This window comes from Oncorhynchus kisutch, linkage group LG2 (genome assembly GCF_002021735.2).
Source record: "Oncorhynchus kisutch isolate 150728-3 linkage group LG2, Okis_V2, whole genome shotgun sequence".
Classification (NCBI taxonomy): Eukaryota; Metazoa; Chordata; class Actinopteri; order Salmoniformes; family Salmonidae; genus Oncorhynchus; species Oncorhynchus kisutch.
In genome coordinates this window covers 18,447,438-18,473,611 of record NC_034175.2, presented here as the reverse complement: position 1 = coordinate 18,473,611, position 26,174 = coordinate 18,447,438, and the positions used below count along the sequence as shown (strand labels likewise).

General features: G+C 44.4%; 2 protein-coding genes across 3 annotated transcripts; one reads left to right on the top strand and one right to left on the bottom strand.

Annotated features, from left to right (window-relative positions):
* Positions 1–2,810: 2,810 nt before the first annotated feature.
* On the top strand, positions 2,811–7,231 carry hapln2 (hyaluronan and proteoglycan link protein 2). 2 transcript variants are annotated; one of them, XM_020507304.2, is made up of 6 exons: positions 2,811–3,168; positions 3,329–3,433; positions 3,672–4,028; positions 4,209–4,325; positions 4,445–4,627; positions 6,440–7,231. In XM_020507304.2, exons 2-6 carry the CDS (start codon positions 3,355–3,357, stop codon positions 6,715–6,717), a joined length of 1,014 nt encoding a protein of 337 aa, XP_020362893.1. In that variant the 5' UTR covers positions 2,811–3,168; positions 3,329–3,354; the 3' UTR covers positions 6,718–7,231. The 2 variants fall into 2 exon arrangements, with proteins under 2 accessions (XP_020362893.1, XP_031645466.1); XM_031789606.1 differs by having other exon boundaries at positions 2,843–3,168; positions 3,672–3,986.
* On the bottom strand, positions 7,225–26,174 carry LOC116353562 (aggrecan core protein). Its single transcript, XM_031789600.1, has 14 exons — positions 25,953–26,174; positions 19,535–19,617; positions 18,765–19,151; positions 17,893–18,067; positions 17,592–17,719; positions 17,210–17,503; positions 15,134–17,080; positions 12,149–13,852; positions 10,292–10,399; positions 10,005–10,163; positions 9,392–9,474; positions 8,983–9,127; positions 8,695–8,877; positions 7,225–8,541 (listed from the first exon to the last, which is right to left on the bottom strand). The coding sequence occupies exons 2-14, from the start codon at positions 19,608–19,610 to the stop codon at positions 8,414–8,416; spliced, it is 5,517 nt and encodes a 1,838-aa protein (XP_031645460.1). The 5' UTR covers positions 19,611–19,617; positions 25,953–26,174; the 3' UTR covers positions 7,225–8,413.

Sequence of the window (26,174 nt, the reverse complement as noted above, 5' to 3'; positions counted from 1 at the left end):
CCTTTTTAGGTTTTAGATAGCACCTTTTTTCCACAAATCGAAAGGAAAGCCAGAATATTATATGAAATATTTGACCAATAAAAAAATCTGTCTCTCTGTGTTTTCATCATTTTCCGTCAATTCACAAGTGACTGAATCTCACCGGAGAAATCCTCCAAGCGTGGGAAGTGGCGCCCCTCTGTCTCAGTGTGTGTAGCCCATGTCTCTGATGCTGCCTGGACTAAAAGAGTATGACATGTTATGGCTGTAGCATTTGATTGATTGATGCCAGCAATCATTTGGCCTCTCTTAAAAAAAGAATTATAAGATAATTAGCCAATTAGCTGAGCTCAACTATGGGTTATCCTGGTGCTTCACCAAGGGAGGCCAGTTTGGATTTAGCTTCACCCCAATCAAATCTCACCCTAAGCAACATGTCATTTTAGTTTCTGGTCTACTTGTGTTGATGTCCTGCAGTCACTATCGGACCTTTCCTAATCCATGGATGGAGATGGGGATTTGGAGATGGGGATTTGGACTTGTGGTTTTGACTTAATTCTCTGTACAGCCCAATGATTATGATGCGATTACGATCTAACCATTAACGAATATGCTGTGCCACTGGCCTGAGACGAATGAGGTTCAATATCTAGCCTAGATGTAGCCTAGCCCTTTTAGGCTCAAGTTAACTAGCTAGCTAACTTAGTTGGCTAATTTTAGCAAATGCAAGGAAGTTAGGCTAGCAAGCATTTTAGTTAGGTAGCCTAGGACAACAAAAACTTAAATTGTACTTATTATATGACAGAGCCATGGACTGTTTTGTCAACATAAAAGAGAGGAGGATGGCATTGGCGTCCTAGTCTACAAGTAGTGTGAGTACCAAATTGTTTTAGCTTGCTCGCACACACACTTACACACACAACATTGATTGGACTAAATCATTTTTGGTACCTTTTAAGTTTGTTTTCAGTGTATTTAACTTAAGCATGTATACTGTAGCGTTGATTTGGCAATGCTTAAGTGTTTATGTTGAAATAGTGCTGAAATAGCTGAGGTAGTGGTCCTGTTGTCTTTGTGCAAACTTACGGTAACTCCGTGGTTCTAAATCATTAGTTGTTTAGTAAACTGTCAAACATTAACTTGCTTGACCATTCTGCAGGTGATACAACGGTTTGTTGCATGCAATATTTTCTTTGTAGACTTCACTGGACAGATGTTGCTCTCCGGTTTTGTGATGAAACTAAATAATTTATTCCGCCACTGTGTGACTGTTGTGTTTTTGTTGTCACGGCTTTATTGTATATCACAGTGGTGTAGGAACAATTGGGTTATAGAGCAAACAACGCAATTATCACAACATAGGTTGGTATATGGATTTTTTTACTGGCTTGGCGTCCTCAGTGATTTTACCCACACACCGCTACTGAAGGGAAAAAACAAAAAACAGCAACTCTGCCCTCCATGGAAAGAGTTTGACGCCCCTGATCTAACATCGGAACTTAACTCAAATATGTCAATAAGACCAACACATACAGTATAATAGAAAATACATGTAGAGCTGGGGTCGAAGTACAGTGAGAGAAAGAGATAGAGTTGGAGGGACAGAGACGGGACAGTTGTCACTTAAGAGTGTCCTGATGAATACTAATTGCTGTGAACTAAAGAGCCAGAATGAGTTCCATTGATGGCTGAGCACAATGGAGAAGGGACAGGGGAAGCAGAGGAATTCTATTATTTCATTTTTCCCTTCTCGTGTTTGTATGCCAGTCCTGCCGCCTGTTGTCTTTGGGGGGGAAAGGAGACTGTGGCTCTCACAATGCAGCCCTTGTGTCTGGGGCCACAGGGCCAGAATAAGCCAGGGCTCACACAGCTTCCTCCCTCCCTGCAAGATGGCAAGGGCCTCAGCGTACAGGCAGGCTTGCCATCAATAAGGTTTTGAGATGATAAATTGAGCTCACTGGCGTAGCGGAAACCCCCGTAGCCCCCGCAAGGTGGGGGTCCCACGTGCTCTGGGTGCCAATGCGACCATCATCTCACAATTACAGTATGACTAAATTGTATTATATTTTTTAAAATATTTTTGACAATAACCCTCCTTTTTAATGTCCACATGTAGCAAGCAAAGTGTTTGTGTTGTTCAATCTACATCGGGGCTGTTACATGGAAAATTAATTGTACAATCTGCAATGTTTAAATTTCCAACTTTAATTGCTGTACAAGTACATACAATATTGCCGCCAGCCATCATTCTAAATAGCAGCATTGTGACACTGAGGCCCTTGTAGGCCTATAGCTCCGTGAAACATAAAGGTTAAGCTTAACATGAGAAAATGCAGACCAAAGAAAAGTAAACCTGAATCCATTAAAGCAAAGCGATAGGCTACGACAAGCATTAGCACCACATAATCTGATAGGCAGCCATGTAGACTTCACAATTTAAGAACCATGGACAGTGATTAGTAAGTAGTCTAAACTTCGTGAGCGGCTGACGCATTAGATTTTTCTGCGATCCAGAGAAACTGCATTACCCCAGTGGTTGAGCCAGCAGTAGGCTACAGCAGTAGGCTACAACCTTGCCACTGAAAGTTACAGCATTGACCAGCAACATGGTTACTTCCATGGGGATATACTGCTGTTTTACCCATACACAATACCAGATTCAAAACTATATATGTATAAATATCCCTTTCTCGAACTGTCTCTCTATTACAAAAATACAGTAAACAGACACGTTCTAGGTTCAAACTCTTTGAAAACATGCAACTCTTCCTCACTTCCTCTCACTTGTCCCTTATTGATAAGTAGAGGATGGAGGCAGAGAGAGACACAATGGCAGCCTGTCACATCACATCCTCATTAACATCTGGAGCAGAACAGAGAACAACCCAGTTTACACTGGCCACCATGGCCTGAGACATATGAGCACTGGTCTGAGAGAGAGAGAGAGTGAGTCAAGAGAAGGAGAGAGAGATATAGTCAAGGGAAGGAGAGAGAGAGAGAGAGAGACCTTGGGGGTCAAAGGGAGAAGAGATCACAGTGGCAGAAATGGGCTCAGAGAAAAATAAAGAAGATATTTTTGCTTCCGAACTATCCCACTAACGGAAAATGTTTGACTGAACAACCCTCAAAGGTGATCAGTCACCGCTGTTTTGAAGAGAAAATAAATCCTCATCTCATCATCTGCTGCAGGTTAGAGCTTTGGGATTTTCTTTTGGTGTCTGTTGATCTGTTGTGGTCCTCCTAGGGGCAAATGTTCTATGTATAAAACTGTTCTTCTTAGTACAATCAAAGATGCTCTACCACATTATGTAACCATTCTAAATCAGATAATGCTGTTATTCTATTGCAGGGACAGGGAGGGGGACTTGCTTCATTATGAACTGTGCTGCTATTTTGATACTAACCGCAAGTTGTTTCAGTTGGACGTCTACTATTTATCTGCCAAACAAACAAGGTATGTGTTTGTCATTTTCTGAGTATAAAAGTTATTTTAGCTTATGACAGGAGAGTATGGAGAATTGTATCCATCTATTGAATCTGGTCAATTTAGTTCATGAAGGGCACTCGCTATAGGTCAGTGACATTGCTAAATGATGACCATAAAATAATTCTAACCCAATGTAATGTATGAGACTTTGATTGTTGAATAATGGAAGAATAATCTTACAAGGAAGCTGTTTTAATTCCCTCAGAAACAAAGAAACTGAAGTATCTGCTTGAGCCTCCTGTTTATGTTGAAGTAACCAGCCTTCGGGGAGGAAATGCCACTTTGCCATGTGTACTGCGATTCAAACCAAGCCATTACAAGGTGAAATGGACAAAACTGGAACCACTTCGTCGTGGAAGCGAGAACATTGTCATGATCACAAACGGTTCAGCCCACAAACCCTATGGCCTGCTTGGGCCACGGGCCTCGCTTCGTAAGACTCATGCCATGGATGCCTCACTACAACTCAGCAACTTGGAACTAGAAGACGATGGTAGATATCGCTGTGAGCTGATCAACGGTATTGAGGATGAGAGCGTCATCATTACATTGAGGATAGAAGGTCAATTATGATGATTCATGTAACCTTTCTAAACATTTCAAATGTTGTAAAGAAACCTTATGGCTTACTATTCAGATGAAAATATATTTGGAAAAAAAGAAAGGCAAATCAGACAAAGTTTTTAATATGTTGTGTGACTTAACATCAACATAAAAAGAGACAACTTCTAATTCCTTTTAGGGATGGTGTTTCCATATCAGAGCAGAAATGGCCGTTACAAATTCACCTACAAGGAAGCTAAGGAGGCCTGTGCTGAACAGGATGGCACATTGGCCACATTCAAGCAGCTATACAGAGGTATTTAATATTCAATCAGCATAACATTGACAGTTTACTCTGTACCGTTACTGATGCCATAGAGGTTTATGTACCGCTAACTTTCACAAAGTAAACAGTAACACATTCTCATTGTGTAGCCTGGACAGAGGGTCTGGATTGGTGCAACGCGGGATGGCTCATCGATGGGACAGTCCGCTACCCCATCCTGCACCCACGAGCAGAATGTGGGGGGGAGCTGCTACCTGGCATTCGCAGCTATGGCCCCCGGGACAGGATCCGGGAACACTTTGATGCCTTCTGTTTCACCTCTAGAACCACAGGTCAACTGAATGGGTTTTGGTGCTTTGTGAAGCTGTCAAATAGCAATGTCAGTATAGTCTTCATGTGCCAAATTAGTTCTATCCTTTTTCATTTGGGATGCAGCTTACTGAAAATGAATAAAAATGAGTTCAATTGGATTTGGGCGATGTGGTACAGTTAAAAATAGTCTGGAACCAACATTTAATCAAACATTAGTAAGGATGCAATTATATTATAGTATTGGCAAAATACTGTGTTCAGAACACTCTTAGGTCATTCTGACTGTAAACTTTCCATAGCAACAGGGTAACCTTTGGAGTGGGCTCGTTAATGGTCCTGAGAGGATGGGGATGGACAATAAAGGCTGTTGTTCAGGCCCACTTGTAAACAAGTCCAGCTGTGGGAAACTAGTTGCCCTTTAGGGACATTAGAACATCCACTGTAATCGGAAAATAAAAACCTCAGTGGAAATGTTGAATTATAAAGACAGTGGGTGGTTTTATCATATAGCACGGTTCCCCAATAAGTTTACATTTTGTTAATGTTGGACATATAAGACTGTACATTTTAATTTAGGAAATATGTTTTAAAGTATTCCCACCCATAATGGAGGTACAGTTGAAGTTGTAAGTTTACAAACACTTAGGTTGGAGTCATTAAAACTCATTTTTCAACCACTCCACCAATTTCTTGTTAACAAACTATAGTTTTGGCAAGTCGGTTAGGACGTCTACTGTGTGCATGTCACAAGTAATTTTAATTGTTTACAGACAGATTATTTCACTTATAATTCACTGTATCACAATTCCAGTGGGTTAGAAGTTTACATACACTAAGTTGACTGTGCCTTTAAACAGCTTGGAAAATTCCTGAAAATGATGTCATGGCTTTAGAAGCTTCTGATAGGCTAATTGACATAATTTGAGTCAATTGGAAGTGTACCTGTGGATGTATTTCAAGGCCTACCTTCAAACTCAGTGTGTCTTTGCTTGACATCATGGGAAAATCAAAAGAAATCAGCCAAGACCTCAGAAAAAAAAATGTAGACCTCCACAAGTCTGGTTCCTCATTGGGAATTTTTACAAGGATTAAATATAAGGAATTGTGAAAAACGGAGTTTAAATGTATTTGGCTAAGGTGTATGTAAACTTCTGACTTTAACTGTATGTTATCGTATACAAATGTAGGCAAGGTTTGAAATGATTATGTTTCAGTCAAATGTTATATCTGCTTGGGCTTCTTGCGGTCAATTTGCAGTCTACAAACTATTTGTAATTATTATATTATAATCTGTGGCTGAATCTAGTTGATGATCTCTGCCATATAGGGTGGATACAGCACCATACTTAACTTAAATAACAGTAATGATATTGTTGCATGTCAACACTTCAGATCCAGAATGACTGATACAACAAATTACTTCTTATGCTTTAGCACAGGGATTATCAACTAGATTCAGCAGAGGGACAATTTATTTTCTTGAGCAGATGGTCAGGGGGGCAGGGACATATTTACAAATAATTTGTAGATTGCAAAAAATGACAGCAAGAAGCCCAAACAGATATAACAGATGATCATTTTAAATCTTGCTTACATTTGTATATGATCACATATATACTTTGGAACAGATTTCCAAAATGAAAATAACTTGGAGCTGATATGCATGCTGGTGTTTTTACAGTCTTTTATGTCCAACAATTTAAAAAATGCTCAAAACTTGGGGGGGGGGGCAAATAAAATCACCCGCAGGCCAAATTCGGATCATGGGCCGTCAGTTGGGGAACACTGCTTTAGCAGGTTAAAGAACTTGCATTCTCCTTCCTCTCTTCCAGGCTTTGTGTTCTTCGTTGGACAGCCACTCACATTTGGGGAGGCAATGCAGGCATGTAGGGGTGAGGGAGCAGAGTTAGCTCTTGTTGGACAGCTCTATTCGGCCTGGCGTTTCCTGAGCTATGACCGCTGTGATGGAGGTTGGTTGAAGGACGGCAGTGTGCGTTTCCCTATCACCACCCCTAGAGAGCGCTGTGGCGGTATTCCCGAGGCTGGGGTGCGCACCTTTGGGTACCCCAACAAGACCCTGCGTCTCTATGGTGCCTACTGCTACAGGTAGCTTTCATGAGACCCATAGCGTGTGGAGCCTACTTCCACTGACTTCATAGATCCAAGACGCAGAACCATTGTGAAGACTACCAGTGACCCCTACAGGTTTCAGTACGTAGGGCTTGCAGATACAGGTAGTCAAAAGGCTAGGAACTGGTTCCTCAACAACGGCAAAAAGATACAAGTAGCACTGCGCTTTTCTGCAATACTACAATATGTTATTACAGGAAACCTCGAAGGCTTAATGCCTTTGCCATGGGACGCATCAACAAAAGCCTGCCACTTTTATGAACTTTACTGCTACAGGTAACAACTGATGTACATGTTTTCCTGCGCTTGTGTAACATTTGTTTTGTGAACAAGAAGCATTATTCTAGTGTAACAGGATAGTTATTACACAATGACAAATTCCTAAAATGCTACTGTTAGCTTCTTAGCTGATGTAAGAGAGTGTGTAAATAGCAGAATGGGAGAAAGTATACACACTGAGCATAACTGTAATACAATAAAATATCTTGACAGTGTATTTGATATGTGGCATGAAAATATCATTCAAATGCAACCATATTCACATGGATAAATACATTGTAATCAATTCATTTTATTAGATATTTATTTTCTACTCTCCAAAAACTATATTTTTCTTATTTAATCCATCTCCTTTTTAATTAGTTGTACAATTACATTTTTTCTTTCATAACAAGTTCAATATGCAATTGTGCAGTCACAAATGGGATTTACAATTAGCATTATTTGATTACTGTTAAACACTACCAACGTACAGTATTACTTCCACTGGAACTAAGACAATGACATCATTGGTGCATGAAAACGGAAATACCATTGTGGACATTTTCACATGTTCTTCCTAGTATCTTAGTGATTACGTTTTTACGAGAGTATAAAAAAACTAACTTTGGATTCTGGCTATTTTCAAACCAAGTACTTTAAAAGTGGAAATTGGCTTCTAATATTGGGTCCAAAGTTCGTAAGACACCTGATAAAACAAAGCACCAGATAAGAGGACATGTTGAGAAAATGCTTTGTGTTGTAGGAATTGAGAAGATATGGATTGACAAGGAGATTTTCTTATACAATAGCATACGGAAGTGGACATCTTAATTCTGACTTTGTGGCAGAGGGTGGAAAAGTGGCTTCGGTTAATGTCAGACCAGCTGAGGTTGAGATTTAGGTTGCACTTTTCTGAAACTCTCTATCAAAATCTTACTGTACACCCTCATAAACATGTCATAATATATGTTACTCAGTCAAATACAGTAATCCAACAGTGTCGTAGCACAGGTGGATATCAAAGAATTTCACTAGTCAACAATCACATATCCTTATACAACAAACAAGCCCAAATGATGGATGGGACATCTTCGTTAAAGCTCATTCCAACGACAAACTGTACTGTGCAAATTCGATCCATTCCCTCTAATCGTGGCCTTATGTTGGGATGTACTCTTATTGTAAGTGTGATCGATCGGCACTAGGTCCGAGTAACATCAAGTCTGTTGATGTTCTAAATGGGTTTATCCTGGAAAGCGCTGGTGACAGGAATGTGATGACTCGTTCTCAGGGAGAACATTTATTTTACAAGGCTCCACCTTGTTGGAGGGACAAGGTTGGACAGTCTTTGAGTGGAACATAGGATTCCAGGGAAGGGGGCAGAGGGAAGGGGCATATTGAGTTTGATGAGCTTATTAGTTCCACTTGATGTCCCAGAACCCTGAAGTGGCTTTCTCCGTGGCTGTGTCCACCACCTCCACCCCCTCGTTCTGATAGGGTGGCGTTGTGACCTTCTGCTCTCGCTCTGCCAAGTTGGTCAGGGCTGTAAAAACATAGCAAGTACATCATGTCATTATCACAGTAGAGCACACAATATCTTAAGCGAGTCATACAATGATAACATTAGAGACCTATCACACACATCATACATTTATTTTGTTTCATGTCAGTCAATGGAATGAATGTCTGTCCTCACCAGGGTGACAGGTGATCAAAGCCTCCTCCCATTGGCCGTTGGATAGGCACTTAATGACGGGGTTCTGTGTCTGGAGGAATCCTTCTTCACAGTAGTAACGCACCTTGGAGTTGGTCTCGTAGCGCAGATGCGACTTACCAAACACCTTGGCATTGGCAATGATGGGGGGTTGGCCACAGAAAGCTGAACAGAAATAATGCTGTTAGGGGTGCAAATACATTAAAACCATGCTGAGAGGTTGAGGAATTCTATGCTACACTACCGTGGTGATTATGGTTGTGTACTCACAGGTGCCCTTCTTGCAGGTGTAGGAGAGGTGGTAGTTACAGGGCACATCGCTCCAGCGCCCCCCGTCATGCCATACCATCACCACACAGTCCTCTCCAGACAGGAAGTAACTGTCCGGCTGGCCCCGGTACCAGTTCTCGTACAACTGGCAGAGAAAGATGGGAAGGATGATGAAGAAGTAGAGGAGTTTTAATACTGTTAGTTCACATATACAGCAGCTGAGAAGTAGCATGAGAAGCAGATCACATACCAGGAGGAGGTTATTTTTGCATCAGGTCTTACAAAACATAAGTGAGGATTTTCTGTGTACCAATGGGATACAATCCCAGAGGCACGTTCATGCAAACAACATTATGTTTATGGAGAACCTAGACATATTTTATGGGAACACAGACTATGTGAGACTCACCAGAGGATTCCCGTCAGACCAGCGGAAGTCTCCCTCTATGGTCCTGTCATTCAGTCCCGTCCACTGGTACTCTCTGTACTTATCTAAAGGGAAAGAGAGAGCTCACTGTAACTTTGGGCCTGCAAACACTCGCTCACTAGCAAGTAGGGGCCGCTGTAAGACTACAGCCCATGGGAAACAACTAAGGAATGCTAGATAATCATCTCCTCCATATTTCCAGACACAATATCAACACCGGCATCAAAGCCTCCCATGTTTCAGGGTAAAATGAGTGAACGGCAGGTAAGACATGAAAGAAGACAAAGTTGCGTCTTCCCTGGACCATACAACCTTTAAACAAATAAATTCATTAGTTTACTAAATATTCCTCACAGATGGTACTGGGGTTACAGAGGTGTCATTACGCATTCAGTTTATGCATTTTAGGACTGTAAGTTCTGTTCACACTGAATGAAGCTATGATAAATAGATAAATGAACACATTTTCCCATTTATGTGATTGAATTACACCTTTTTAACAATCCACGGATGAGGGTTACACAGGTCAAGTTATGCAGAGCACTCTGAGCTGTCTGTTACAAGATCAAATGACATGTTTTCAGGTCCGCTGTACCATTAATGTAGTCCTGTTCCTCAGGGGTCATGACCGAGATCAGGTGACCGCCACACAAACGACAGTGCTGCTCTGCCACCTCCCAGCCCTGACGCTTGGTGAAATGTTGGTAACAGAAGCCCATGAACTTTTCCCAACCCGGCTCACACACCTCCAGGTCTAACCAACATGAAGAAGAAGAGGTTAGATGCACACTGAGGAGACAAAAATATACATAAGGGGGAGCGATATGTTCATTATTTCAACCTTATATTTGAGAAAACAAAACATGCAATCTGTTACTGTACCTGTCTGGCACATGTCTCCTCCATAGGTGGGCAAGCAAAGGCACCTGGTTGAAGACCCAATGTCCACACATGTTCCCCCGTTGGAACAAGGATTATCTAGGCAGGCATCTGTGACACAAACGTAGGAGAGGACAAGCATTGGCACCAATGTAAATGCAGTACAAATCTTTTGGAATCTCCTCTATATAGTGTCAATGTAAAGGACAGATATGACAGGATCACTTTATTGTTGATTTACATGGGAATGTCTTTAACTGCCACTGGAGGGAGTCATTATACCAACAGTACTCATCCTCATCACTGACTGACTATAGGCCTACAGTGGCCTGAGTGTTCAGCTTATAGAAAATAGAATTTGACCTTTTCAAGCCCCTGTGCTGAGGAAATTTCAGACATAGGTGACCTTTTCACATGCATATATGAAGTGGAGCACATATGCTTCCATGCTCTTTTTTACCATGCCATTTTGTTAATGCCCCCCCCCATGCAGTCTTTTACATTTTATTTTTAGATCATCACTGTATATGTCTAATAAATCAAAATAACTACTTGAAAATTACTTCCTGAGCCTCATTTTGCCATTGAAAAAATACCAATGAGGTTATAATAAAAAAATTAAAAAATACAGACATTTATGTGTGAGCTTGTTGATACAAATTGAAATATATTTACAAACACAGCCCTGCTTGGCAGATAGGATTGTCTAGACTCTAGAGCCCCTTCAAAGTAAAAGGATACATATGCAAATAAAAGATGACTGGTCATTGGTCAGAATAATCTGATTGGATTGTGATGTCATGCTGTGGGCCAAAAACTCCCTCCCAGCTCTTGTACTAAAAGGGAATTATCATCATTTTTACAATTTCAGAGTGTTATTTCGACCTCATAGTGTGGAAATATCATTACTAAAATCCTTTTTTGACTGCACTGCCCCTTTATTTATTTTTGTTTTGGCTCTGTACTCCAGCGCTTTGAAATGATACAATGACTATGAGCGAGCAGACTTTCAGCTTTTATGTCAGGGTATTTTCAATACATATCGGGTGAATTTACAGCACTTTTTGTAGCTAGTCCTCCCATTTTAGGCAACCAAATGTATTTGGACAAATTCACGTATGTGTATTCAAGTAGTTGAAAGATTAGTATTTGGTCCAATATTCCTAGCACACAATGACTAAATACAGTGCATCAAGCTTGTGACTACGAACCTGTTGGATGCATTTGTTTTGGTTGTGTTTCAGATGATTTTGTGCCCAATACAAATGAATGGTGAATAATGTAATGTGTCATTTTGGAGTCACTTGTATTGGAAATAAGAATAGAATATGTTTCAAAACACTTTTGGAGGGGTATGTTATCTGCCTCTGTAACTTTCTCAGTCATCATCATTCACGATTCATTCATGGTTATCCGTAATCATGGTAGCATCCACATTAATGTAGAAGTGTTTAGGATTCCATAGTCATTGTATAATTTCAAATCCAAAGTGCTGGAGTAGAGCCAAAAGAAAAACAAAAATTGTCACTGTACGAATACCTTTGGAGGCCACTGCATATTATGTTCCCAATCCTTTGCTGCTATAAACAGAGACAGCTGCTGTGTGTTTACCTCCAACCGAAACAATGATAATCCCTTTCTTTTGCTGAGTCAGTTGTTTACTCTGACTGCCATGTGATAGCATTTAAGAAAAACTTTCTAATGACTAAGCAGAGTGGGGGAGGCATGAGACCATAAAATACATACAAGAGTCAAGTGAGTAATTTAAGGTGAGGTATATGGTAGAAATTATGCAATTATGATTTGCATTAACACATGCATTCAAATAATTGTCATGGTTTGAGTTGCATTGAACGTTACCTGAAATGTTCCCAAATCTTGGAGTAGTAGAAGTGGTAATCAGTTTCTCCTCATCAACGTCCTCTGGATATAGGGGTGCTGCCGTCGTAGTCTGGTCATCGTAGTCCTCTGTGGTGGGCGTCGGGCTGGGGGTCTCTTCAGGCTCCTCAGTGGGTGGAGTGATGGAGTCAGGGTCCTCCGTGACTGAGGTCTCCCCACTGTACTCCAGATCTGCATCGGCCCGGGACTCCTGGGGTACGGTGGGGGAGGGCACGGGGGTCTGGTACAAATCAGGGAGCAGCGTGATCTCCATGTCAGTAGAAGGCGCATCTGTGCTCGACTCAGGCTCGCTTTCATCTGTGCTATTGACAGTTGTGCCATTGATGGGAGTGACAGTTTCATTGATGTATGGGACTTCTGGTTCAAGGATCAGTGAGCTTTCTCCAGAATCAGCAGAATCAGCAGATGCAGAGTGCTCCTCGCCTGAGCCGGACTCTACTCCCTCTTGGCCACTCACCTCCTGGTCACTGTCCTCATTTCCACTCAGCTCCTGGTCACTGTCCTCATCTCCACTCGCCTCCTGACCACTCTCCTTGTCTCCACTTGCCTCCTGAGCACTCTCCTCGTCTCCACTCGCCTCCTGACCACTCATCTCCTGACCACTCTCCTCGTCTCCACTCACCTCCTGACCACTCTCCTCGTCTCCACTCACCTCCTGACCACTCTCCTCATCTCCACTCACCTCCTGACCACTCTCCTCATCTCCACTCACCTCCTGACCACTCTCCTTGTCTCCACTCACCTCCTGACCACTCTCCTTGTCTCCACTCGCATCCTGACCACTCTCCTTGTCTCCACTCGCCTCCTGACCACTCTCCTCGTCTCCACTCGCCTCCTGACCACTCTCCTTGTCTCCACTCGCCTCCTGACCACTCTCCTTGTCTCCACTCGCCTCCTGACCACTCTCCTTGTCTCCACTCGCCTCCTGACCACTCTCCTCATCTCCACTCGTCTCCTGACCACTCTCCTTGTCTCCACTCACCTCCTGACCACTCTCCTTGTCTCCAACCGCCTCCTGACCACTCTCCTTGTCTCCACTCGCCTCCTGACCACTCTCCTCGTCTCCACTCGCCTCCTGACCACTCTCCTCGTCTCCACTCGCCTCCTGACCACTCTCCTTGTCTCCACTCGCCTCCTGACCACTCTCCTCGTCTCCACTCACCTCCTGACCACTCTCCTCTTCTCCACTCACCTCCTGACCATTCTGCTCATCTCCACTCCCCTCCTCACCAGAAGCTGTCTCTGGGGTAGTAGTTTCAACTACTTCTGGGATTTCACCCAACCCCTCTTGCTCCACCTTCTCCAGCCCTTCCTCCAGAGGATCAAACCCAGATGGAACGCTGGTTTCTGGGATGAAGGTTATGAAGTCACCTGGGGAGCTGCCCTCCACGGAACGCTGGGTCGGGGGGGAATAGGTAATAGGTTTGGGGGATGTCAAGAGGGTAACGTCAAGCATTCCCTCGTGGACCCCAGAGGCTTCACTAGAGCCAGTGTCATAAGTAACTGTGAGGACTTTGTCAGTTGGAACTGAACCCAGGTCAGTGGAGCCCATGGAAACCTCTTGTAATGAGTCCACTGTGCCTCCTGCCTCCTGCTCCACATGCTCATCTAGGGTAGAGGAGTCGGGTGACATGACACCAGACTGCTCCTGAGTGGGGTCAAAAGCTGCCAGGAAACAGATCACAAACATTATTCAAGCCTACAGTTAGTGTAACCCTGTCCACACTTGAGTGTTCAGCTCTTAATAATATTTTTTTTTATCACACATTACATATGCACAGATGTTTTCATGTAATTTAATAAAGAGAGTTGCAGTCTATATACGGTATCTTAGCGGTTAGAGCGTTGGACTAGTAACCGAAAGGTTGCAAAATCGATTCCCCGAACTGACAACATAAAAATCTGTAATTCTGCCCCTGAACAAGGCAGTTAACCCACTGTTCCTAGGCCGTCATTGAAAATAAGAATTTGTTCTTAACTGACTTGCCTAGTTAAATCAACGTAAAATATAAAATAAATACTGTACAAGCGTCAAGTAATTTATTGGGTAAACCACCAATGTTCAGGCATCACTGTGCCTTCTTCAAGGTAATGTCATGAATGCTTGAACCAGGTTATGTAGACATTCACGTTTGAGCATTCATGACATTACCCTGAAGAAGGCACAGTGATGCTGAAATGTTGGTGGTTTATCAAATAAATTACTGGGAGCTTGTATATAGAGTGTGTGACTCTCTTTTTATTTAATTTTTAATAGCCTACAATTTTATCTTTTTTTAATTTTAGCTTTTTATAGAATAACACCCTGTATCCGACTGCTGGCTTGGCTCTGAAGCTAAGCAGGGTTGGTCCTGGTCGGTCCCTGGATGGGAGACCAGATGCTGCTGGAAGTGGTGTTGGAGGGCTAGTAGAAAGCACGCTTTCCTCTGGTCTAAAAAAATATCCCAATGCCCCAGGGCAGTGATTGCGGACATTGCCCTGTGTAGGGTGCTGTCTTTCGGATGGGACGTTAAATGGTTGTCTTGACTACCTGTGGTCACTAAAGATCCCATGGCACTTATCGTAAGAGTAGGGGTGTTAACCCCAGTGGTTAAATTCCCAATCTGGCCCTCATACCATCATGGTCACCATATCATCCCCAGCTTCCAATTGGCTCATTCATCCCCCTCCTCTCCCGTGTAACTATACCCCAGGTCGTTGTGGTAAATGAGAATGTGTTCTCAGTCAACTTACCTGGTAAAATAAAGGTTAGATAAATGTATGAATACAAATTACACGCCATTAGTCAGCACCGCTACCACCTTTTTTAGGGGTGCGCCAGCTCATGCTTTTTATGTCATTCAATACCATTAAATACACATCTGAATATTTACTGCACTAAATCTTCAGTACATTACATAAGTGTTAAAAAAATAGACCCACAGAAAGGCTTCTCTATGGACTCACCATATTCAGAGGTAGGGATCAGTTCATAGGGGTCCATCTCCACTGGGCTTAGGGTAGCCAGGTCTCCTGACTCAGCCGTAGCAGAGCCACTGTTCTCCCCTGTCTGAAGGACCAATGAGTCCAGTGATGTGGTATGCTCCTCAGGGAGAAGGACACTGGCACTGTGGTCCACAGAGTTGGTACGCCGGTATTCAGGTGTGCTCTCCCAGTATGGAGGCTGAGTGGTGGACTGGTCAGGGAAGAGCTCCGTTTCCTCGTGAGGTGAAGTGGAAGATACAGATGTCTCCTCAACACCCCCAGCGATGGCTCCCTCAGGCCTGATGGACCCTCCTGAGAGGTCGTAAGAGGTGCTTGGGTAGACCGAGTCTGTGTCTGTGACATGCTCCTGGATGACGTGCTCATCTCCGGAGTGGTCCTCCTCAGGAGGTGTGGGCAGCCCACTTTCCAGTTGCTCCTCTGGAGAGCTGTCATGACTAGTAGTGGCTTCAACTCCTGATACATTGTAGTCTGCGGTCTCAGAGGTAAAAGTGTAGTGTTCGGTCTCCTGGGTGATCCCTGTTTGCAGATGGATTTCCTCTGAAATACCATACTGAGACTCACCACTCTCAGGGGTTGTGCCAGGCAAGGGCTGTGGATCACTGGACCTGTCCACCTCCTCATACCCTGTGGTGGGCACGGGGGCCTCCAGAGCCGTCCCTGGAACACCCTCTATTGAGAGCTCTCCTGATTCCACGTTTGACTCTGACAAGGGCTGGTAGGGATCGGGGCTACTAATGTTGTCTTCATGAGCAGTTGTAAGATCACCTGAGTCATAATTTGTCTCGCGAGAAGGTGGATACAGTGTTGGGTTTGCATTCAGCTCATCATAGGGTGTGACTGGGTAGTTTAAGTCTACGTTTGCCCCCTCAGGGGAAGGCTGATATGTTTCTGGGTTGCTGACCTCTTTCACCGGCTGCCAGGTGTCCTCTGTGGGCTCCAGGTCTTGGGGGAAGGATGTGGGGGTGAATGGGTCTTGGGGTTCAACTGGAAAGGGTAGGGCGTGATAGACAACAGTAGGGCCCTGGCCATCGACGGCCCCCTGCTCCTCTCCAGGCTGGTCTGGGTACTGCTCCCCAGGAACAACCCCCTGTTCCTCTCCGTGCTGCCCAGGCACAGCCCCTTGCTCCTCTCCATCCTCCTTGGTGTATGCCTCCTCAGTAACAGCCCCCTGCTCCGCTCCGTGTTCTCCAGGAACAAACCCCTGTTCTTCTCCGTGCTCCCCAGGGACAGCCACCTGCTCTGGGTACTGCTCCCTAGGGACAGCCACCTGCTCTGGGTACTGCTCCCCAGGGACAGCCCCCTGCTCTGGGTACTGCTCTCCAGGGACAGCCCTCTGCTCGGGGTACTGCTCCCCAGGGACAGCCCTCTGCTCTGGGTACTGCTCTCCAGGGACAGCCCCCTGCTCTGGGTACTGCTCTCCAGGGACAGCCCCCTGCTCTGGGTACTGCTCTCCAGGGACAGCCCTCTGCTCTGGGTACTGCTCTCCAGGGACAGCCCTCTGCTCTGGGTACTGCTCCCCAGGGACAGCCCTCTGCTCTGGGTACTGCTCCCCAGGGACAGCCCTCTGCTCTGGGTACTGCTCTCCAGGGACAGCCCTCTGCTCTGGGTACTGCTCTCCAGGGACAGCCCTCTGCTCTGGGTACTGCTCCCCAGGGACAGCCCTCTGCTCTGGGTACTGCTCCCCAGGGACAGCCCCTTGCTTCTCTATATGCACTGATGCGTGCTGCTCCTCTGGAACAAGGATGGCAGACAGGGAGCCCTGAGCTTCTTTGCTCACCACCTGCTCTGTCACCTGACCCAGGCTGAATTCCTCCAGAGGCTCAGACAGCGTCACAATGTCCTGGCCGATGTCCTCTGGCTCTGTAGCCAGGTAATCATGGGGAGATTCGGTGTGTGTGTTGCTGTTGCCTGTCAGATGCAAGGGCAATGCATAAAAGTTAGGCCAGAGGATGACTTAGAATACAGTAGGAACTGAGTTTGGATGCCACTACTGAAGCCCAGTATAACATCAATACCTATGCTTTCGAAAGCTCTTACCTCGGAAGCAGTAAGTGTCGTGGCGAGTGTGTGCCTCTGGAAAGCCTGTCTGGTTCAAATGGCGATAGACAGTCCTGACCCCAGGCTCCCCTCCACCACAACGCTCCCTGGGAGTGACAATGGGGTAGCGTACACTCCCATCAGCCAACCACCCCGGGCTGCAGGCGTTCAGTCCGTCATTCCAGGCTGCATACAGCTGACCTGTGGTGGCCAGCTCCGCTCCCTGAGCCAGACAATAGGCCTTAGCTTCCCACAGGGTGAAACTTTGGGGGGAAGAGCCATGGAACACTTCCCCTGTGTATATGGAGGGAGAAATCAGATTGTGATAATCTGCACTAGATCAAATTGATGAAATACTCCAATAAATAACAGATTTTCTTACCCACTATATTCTCCACATAACAGTATACATCGTACAGCTCATCATGTTCCAGCAGCCCATAGTTCCTCACTCCAGGATGCCCGTCCATGTCTCCAAAACATCCCTCTCGTGGCATCTGGATGGGATATCTGTGAAGAAGAGTGTTGATACCACATAGTGTTAAACAACTGTTATAACGGGGGGGGGGGGGGGGGGGGGGGGGGGGGGGGTCTATTGAAGTGGATGAAAGCATCTCTCTATCTGTGTCCACTTGATATGAGAGAACATTCACAGTGGTATTTTATCTGCCTGTGGCCCTTACCTCACTGAGTGGTCTGAGAGCCAGCCCGCATCACACTGCTCATAGCCACTGTGGTAGGCTGCCAAGAGCTGCTCTGGGGTGGCGATGTGAGCCCCGATCTCTTCACAGGCGTCCCGGGCCTGCGTAAAGGTAAAGGCATAGCGACTGGAAGCATCCCGGTAGTGGAACACCACCCCTGTTGAAGGTCCACACTCTTGGCGTTATTTCAGATTCAGTATTTTGTGTGAACTACAGCTACATTCACAAGCATAGGCTATATCTGATTTATTATGTTACAAACTCCTCTGGTCAGGCAATCCATACTCTATTACTTGCTGGGTGCATAGGGTGGGACAACCAATTCATCTCAGCAGAATTTGTATGACATTATAAAGGTACAGAAATGTACAATAAGTGTACAGAACATAAAGAACACATTCCTAATATCGGGTTGCACCAGAACAGCCTAATTCCGTCGGGCCATGGACTCTACAAGGTGTCGAAAGCGTTCCACAGGGGTTCTGGCCCAAGTACACACGGGAAACTGTTGAGCGTGAAAAACCCAGCAGCGTTGCCATTCTTGACACAAACCGGTGCACCTGGCACCTACTACCATACCCCGTTCAAAGACACTTAAATCTTTTGTCTTGCCCATTCACCCTCTGAATGGCACACATATACAATCCATGTCTCAATTGTATCAAGGCTTAAAAGTCCTCCTATAACCTGTCTCCTCCCCTTCATCTACACTAATTGAAGTTGATTGAACAAGTGAATTCATTATTAAATTCACAAGCCACAAGCCTTGACACACACACTCCTGAGTTGTTACTGTCACGGGTCAGGAACTCTGGCTTATCCCCTACATCTATGACATCAAACCCTGGCCTCACCTTTGACCTTGACCTGAGCCACATCGTCGGCATCCTCCAGGCCCTGCTGCACCTCACAGCGGTAGAAGCCAGAGTCGTTGTACTGCAGGCCCTCCAGCCTCAGGGTGAGGTCGGCTGGGGAGGAGACGTAATGGAGCAGGGAGGCTCGGTCCTTGTAGTCCTCGCTGACCTTCACCCTGTCCCCTCGGGCCACCAGGATCTCAGTCTCGTGTCCCTGGGACAGCACGCTCCACTTGACCCTGGGTAGGGAGAGTACGGCGTGGCGGCCATTTGTGTTGGGGGGCGGGTGGGACAGAGACACCAGGCAAGGTAGGGTAAGAGAGCCCCCCAAGACGGCAGATAAGGGAGGGGTCGTAGGGATGGTCACCTGTAGGAGTCTGGAGTCATCTGGAGAGTGCAAAATGAAGGGGTTCAATTGCTGACTTTATACAGTCAAAAAGTTCACAGTTGGGGGGGGGGGGGCATCTCAGGTTGCAGTTAATGTTATTTGTTAAAGTCTGGAACCCATTCAAAAGTATTGCCAGTTGCCACTTGCCGTCATGGTGTTGTTGACACAAATACCGGATGAGACACACCTGGGCACATCAGTTAACCTTGATTTCTGCTTCTAAAGTCACACCTTCTAAAATTGTTTCCAGAGTGTGTGTGTCAGCAAAAACTATGAATGATCGGGGAGTGACTAAAAAATGCCACTATAGCCTTAGAAGTCAAAGCTCATAGATAATTGAATGGATGTCAGTATAGCCGGGGCTGACGGGGTAGTCACGCACCTGAGGCTTGGCTGGGGGTAGAGGAGGACGGTAGGACGAGCGGACAGATGGCACACAGCAGCAAAGACAGGAGCATCTCCAATCTGCAATAGAGAGAAAAAGAGAGGTGGCGGGGAAGAGAGAGACAAAGAGAGAAAGACATTATCATTATAGTGACAGCTTAATAGACAAATGGAGAAGTGCTGTAGAGAAAGTGAGAAGAGGCAAAGAGGTAGGGATGACTCCCTCAATAACTCTCAGAGGGTCCTGCGGCCTCTTTGGATACCTAGAGACAAGAATAAATAAAAAATATACAAATATTGATTCATGCTTACAGTCATTCATCAACCTCAGAGTATATTACTAGACAGTGGCAAGTGGCCAGCTTTCACCAACCACCTCAGCCTCTACGACCGTAAAGTAAAAGCCGTGGCTAAGACATCAGCGCTGTCATTTAGCAGAGACCTTGAGAACGGATAGGAACGGATAGGATGGTGTGTTAATCCATCACATGCAACGTCAGTCCTGATCAAGCTGAAGTCCCTTTGAAATAACAAATATTCCTTCTTAATTTTGACAAATTGATTTGTATGACAAGTGTGAGGGATTGTTCTTTAGTTCTGCAGAATTTTGTTGAGCTTCCAATAAGTTAATTGATGAGATTATGGATATGTGTTTGTGGGTTATTGTGGTTTTACATGTGTATATACATTTCTTTAAGTCAAGTGTGTCATTAGTCAGATAGTGTGTGTGTGTGTGTGTGTGTGTGTGTGTGTGTGTGTGTGTGTGTGTGTGTGTGTGTGTGTGTGTGTGTGTGTGTGTGTGTGTGTGTGTGTGTGTGTGTGTGTGTGTCGATAAAGTATGTGCCTTTCTGCATCAGTCAACTAGAGTGTGTTAGAGAGTAACTGTCTGTGTGGCCTTGGTGTTATCCAGCTGGCCTGAGTCAGCCTTTGGGAGCTCTCGAGTGTGAGCAGAATTCTGATGTCCCACAAATTCCCCCAGGAAGGCATGGCACAAAGCCCTTTCTCCAACTCCACTGCTTTATCATCATTATATCCCTTTTAGCAACCTAAATGTTAAACCCCAACCACCCCCACCCCATCAACATTACCTACACACCAAAGACACACAGACACAGCTACACATTTTCCCCACTGACTCGATAGGACCGCCACATTACCCATTCTGAACAGGCCGGTGTATTCAAATAAGCAGTGTGTTTCTTAGAGGGTGCAAAAATGTATACATGAATAGAGTCGCCCCCCCCCCCCCCCCCCCCCCCCCCCCCCACACTGGATGTGTTGGTGAATGAACTACGCAGTCATGCTGCAAACCCAGTGTTCTGGGTGCTTTAGTGATCACTTTCTAACAGTTAGAGAATCTACACTGGGTGGACAAAACATTAAGAACACCTTCCTATTATTGATCAGCCCCCATTCACCCTTTGTATGGCACATATACACAATCCATGTCTTCATTTTCTCAAGGCTTAAAAAGCCTTCTTTAATTAACTTGTCTCCTCCCCTTCATCTACACTGATTGTCTACACATCAATGTGGGATCATAGCTTTCACCTGGATTCGCCTGGTCAGTCTATGTCATGGCCAGAACAGGCATTCTTAATGTTTTGTACACTCAGTGTACAGTACATTGCCTTTATTCAAATGAAAGTCTAACTTCGGCCATATAGTCAATGTGAATTCTTTATTCAACCTAAACTATCTAGTACTGTAGGTGGCATTCATGTAGCATCAGGCCAATTATCTTTATAATTATTCTATCTGCAGATATATCCCTATAATTCAAATGTCTTGATGTCCTAAAGTTTGACTTAGGAGGAAGTGATGATTCTGCTAAATGGAGAAGCAGGAGGAAATGTCTACTGGCAGCCCACGGTAGATTAAGCCGACTAACTGTAAAAGTCACATCCAGACCCTTTAATCATTTTTACAAGCTATTTTACAAGCAACCAGTACACTACATTGCCTGTCTGGATTGTTGCTTCCCTTTTATATAGAATCCTGATATTGTGGGAAATCACATCAGGAACTGGAATTAGGTCAAGAAGAACTAGATTAACTAGAAATCAAGGCAGAAATTAATGTTGGTTTTGTAGTAATCCGATTGTTGCTTAATGATCAATTACCCAAAGTTCCCATGTAAAACTCTCTTTTCAAAGTTTGAAGTAAAGTGACCTATTGCATAACATAAACTGTTAGAGTGTGATCTCTGTGTAAGGATCTAGGTGTAGCAAATGCAGAGAAGTCAGGTGCAGGACAGCAGAGATGAGTAACACAAGGAACCTTACTCAAAATGTCCAAATACATGAAGTAATACCAAGCCCACAAACATCGGACTGAACTTACAATAAAACAATCACGCACAAAAACCATGGGGAAAACAGAGGGTTAAATAATGAACATGTAATTGGGGAATTGAAACCAGATGTGTAAAACAAAGACAAAACAAATGGAAAATGAAAAATGGATCAGCGATGGCTAGAAGGCCGGTGACGTCAACCGCCGAACACCGCCCGAACAAGAAGAGGGACCAACTTCAGCGGAACTCATGACACTCTGATAATACAGTGGCGATTAGTGGTGAAGATAGAAGTTGGTAAATTGCACATGAACAAAACTGTCTCGAACCTGTGAAGAAAATCATTGGGTAAATCATCCACATCATAACTGTCAGTTGAAATGAAATTGGGGAGCTGATAGATCTGTGGCAGTATCGATAACAGTAGATGGAGAGAATGTGGACAAGCAAATTAACTGTCACACTGGCAGCCTTCCCTCTCCTACTTGTCTCAGCTCCGGTTTCTAGGAAAATTAAGTATTTTTTGTCCGGTTCCTCAATTACCCTCCATTCAATCTTCCTCAATCCTATGACTGTTAATTAGGTATATAAGCAGACAGCACTGATATGTATTCATTTCCCCCAACACCCAAAACATCCCCACCCCCCAATATCCACACACACACACTAGCATTGGGACAATAAACCCCAAAATGATCGATACAGACCGAACCAACCATTTATCAAGGGCATTTTACTGATATCGATAATAATGATAAGTAGCCTTTACTAGAGGAATGTGAAATTTGAAATGAAACGGGACAATGGTAGCCACAACATTCAAAGAGGTATAAGTAGTTTTAAGTGTAATATAAAAAAGTAACTTGTAAACTTATCGTTCAACTTATCATTATCATGATAATTCAGTAAATTTATCATGATATGGATTTTTGTTCATATCGCCAAACACACACACACACACACACACACACACACATACACACGCACGCACGCACGCACGCACACACACACACACACACACAGTAGTTTTCTTCCCTGCTGTGTTGGGCACATGGCCCTTAGCCATGACACATTTCCAAACTCCAAGGAGAGAGAGGGAGAGGGCTTCCTCTGGGGAGAGAGGGGGGGGGGGGACGCATCCCAGGCAACCTCAGAAGTGCTTAGATGTGCATCACAAGTGGCTGGAATAACCAATGACTTCACCTTGGTCTGACCAAGAAAGGTCATTTCAGGCTGAAGGACTGCAGTATACAGTGTTGGTGATGGGGATGATGGTGGTGGGAAGGGGGAAGTGTGTGGGTGTTTTAAGTACCTCTGTAAGTGGACTTATACTTTCTTGGACTGATTCAATGAGGGTTAGTAACAGATTATTTCTCTTTTGGCTTAAGTTATGGTTTGATACATCACTCTCTATGGTCAAATAGAATGAGATACCGTAAACACGAACACAGACACCTGGCCCACACAGCCTCTCTCCTCTGTAGCTTATCGAACACCAGCTGTCCTAGTCATTATTTTCGTATAGTTCCCAAATCTGAGTGACTCCCCCTCCTTTCATGGAAATGGCACCGACCACCACCGTTGCCAGTCTGCCACCCTCCATTACCCGGCCTCATTCCACCCCACCACCACGCCCATCCTCCAATCCTGCCTCGTGCTACCTCGAATGACTCCATCTGCCCATCTCTAGGGGCAACCCATACCCCCTCACAGGCCCAGGCTGGTAGGAAGCAAAAAAAAGAGGGGGGGGATGAGAATGAGAAAGAAAGGGGCTATGAGAGAGTGCACTAATAGAGGAAAGAGAGAGAGAGAGAGAGAGAGAGAGAGAGAGAGAGAGAGAGAGAGAGAGAGAAAGTCAACAGGAAGGAAGCTTTGGTGTGATTGAGCAGTGTCCCTCCGGCAGGGCAGGACACAACAGAAGGCCCAGCTGAGGAGTGACATTAGCCATATTGCTATTAGCTTTAGCCGTTAGCCACTCCAGCCAAAGGGACTGACTCATGGAGGTGGATGGGGGGAGGGGGCCTTGGCCAATTTGTAGCCTGTGCCACGGGCTGATTAGGCAGAAATGTAGGGCTTCTGAGCGCTTAAAGGGCTTATGGGAGACTGTCAAGGCAAACTGTGGCAACACTCACAGCAGTACACCAAATCAGTCCACTCTCGTCAGTCAACAGCACGAAGATGGTGCAATGACCTATTTAGAAACCAGTGATCTCATATTTGCAATAGACAGTCATATTTGCAAGGTTAGTCAAACTGAGAAGGATAACCCAGATACCACAGCATCAAAGTGTCTGTCTTGACAGTCAGGCTGCAAGGAGGATATAGCTACTTGATCGTACATAGGAACATGATTAAGAGACCGGTAATGTTAGGCTGACAACTAGGGCATTATCCAGCCCTGTTAAAACTCAGCTAAGTGTCATCAAAGTGCACCTTTATTTTTATTTGCGTCTACTTTCTTTATGGAAGAGATAATAATAATGGTCCTGTGAGGCTCAGTTGGCAGAGCATGGTGCTTGCTAAGCCAAGGTTTGTGGGTTCGATTCCCATAGGGGCCACACACGAAAATACAGTATATGACTGTAAGTCACTTTGGATAAAAGTGTCTGCTAAATGGCATATACCATGATACAGACCTCCTTTTCGTTTTTCCGGTGACTGGTTGGCTGAATATTTAAATATAAAAACTATAATAGTTTCAAGCTCACAAATAGAAGTTAATTATTCTGTTTCTTGGACAGCAGAGTGGTCATGCACTCACCCTGCCCTCTCTCTCTCCCTCCACTCCATGCAGTAGAGTCCACTTGGGTAGGGCATGCGTGTCACTCCCTCTGCTCACCTCACACCCCTCTTCATATTTCAGGGAGCTCCTCATGGCTGTCCCTACCTGGGGCTTGAGTGATGAGCACATCCAGGGGCTGGGCTTGGGGGGGGCTCTCTCACATGTAAACGTTTACAGTTCCACTTTTCCATGTAAAAGTACAAGGCTTGTTGACATACATACTGTATCAGAAAGGTCCTGCTTGGGACATTGGGTCAACGTACTGTATGGGTCGATGTTAGCTCTTTTAAAATGATACAACATCAACTTAGAAACAGATAAATCAACACTGAGATGTCATGAAATAGCCTATACATTGTAAGTGCCCCTGACTATGAAGAAAACTAGCCAAATAGGTATGCTGACTGTGAGAGGTGTAGAGCAATTAGCTACCTGTTCCAACGTAACTATCACTTGACATTCCACAAAACAGCTGTGTTAGCCCACTCAAATATCAACTGGCATCAAAAGGTCCAAGCCTTTGACGGGCAGTCGTTCCCCGGGCTGGATGTCGATTAAGGCAGCTCCCTGCACCTCTCTGATACAGAGGGGTTGGGTTAAATGTGGAAGACACATTTCAGTTGAATGCATTCAGTTGTGCAACTGACTAGGTATCCCCCCTTTCCCTTTCCAGTTCAGAGATCTGTATGTCTTAATCAATATGTTTAAACAAAGCCACTGGTCTTAATGTCAATACAGTAGTTGGTTGGGGAAAATATGTTGTCCATATGTAGCCAGTTTGGAGTACAGTACAACTTGTATTTCTATAGGTACAAGTAGGCCTAGAACAACAGTGTGCATTGCCCCATGTGATTTACTTAATAAAATCAGTTTGGAGTGAATCCTTCCACAGCACTGTAGCAGGTACAATCTGTCTGGATCCTGCTTAACTGTGCTCAGAAAACAATGCATCAGGAAAATATTGTTTTACATTGAATACTTGAGATTGTGGGTTCGTGGTAAATCAAAATAACTTTATATCAAAATAAACGTCCATAAAATTGTCATTTTGACCTACAGAATAGCAATAACAGTAGGCTAAGAGAGGTGATATAAAATATTTAATTATATATTTTTGACGAAAAATATAGGCTATATTGTTTAAAACGTTTTTCGAAAATGTCTCTAAATAGCTAGAATTATGGCAAAATGTATTGAGCATTGTATGTTTGATTTACACAACGAAAAAACATTTGTTGGCTAATTCATGAACAAAACGTGTTATTTTGCGACAGAAATGTATGCTTATATTTATCACGGACATGCCAAAGATATATGATTTACAAATCCATCACCTACCTCGTTTAAACGACCCTCTCAAAGTATCCTTTCTCCGGACCTCTGTATTTTGAAGCAGACTCGACAGGTGCAACTTCTAATAATTATTTTTCCACCAAATTTGAATGAAATTAGACAATGGGTTGTCAGGTACGAGGATTTCCCAAGTTGAATTGAAAAAGCTAAAGAACGACTTGAGCTCCGTCCGCCAGCGAAGGAAGCAAAGTAAAGAGGGATTGGGGG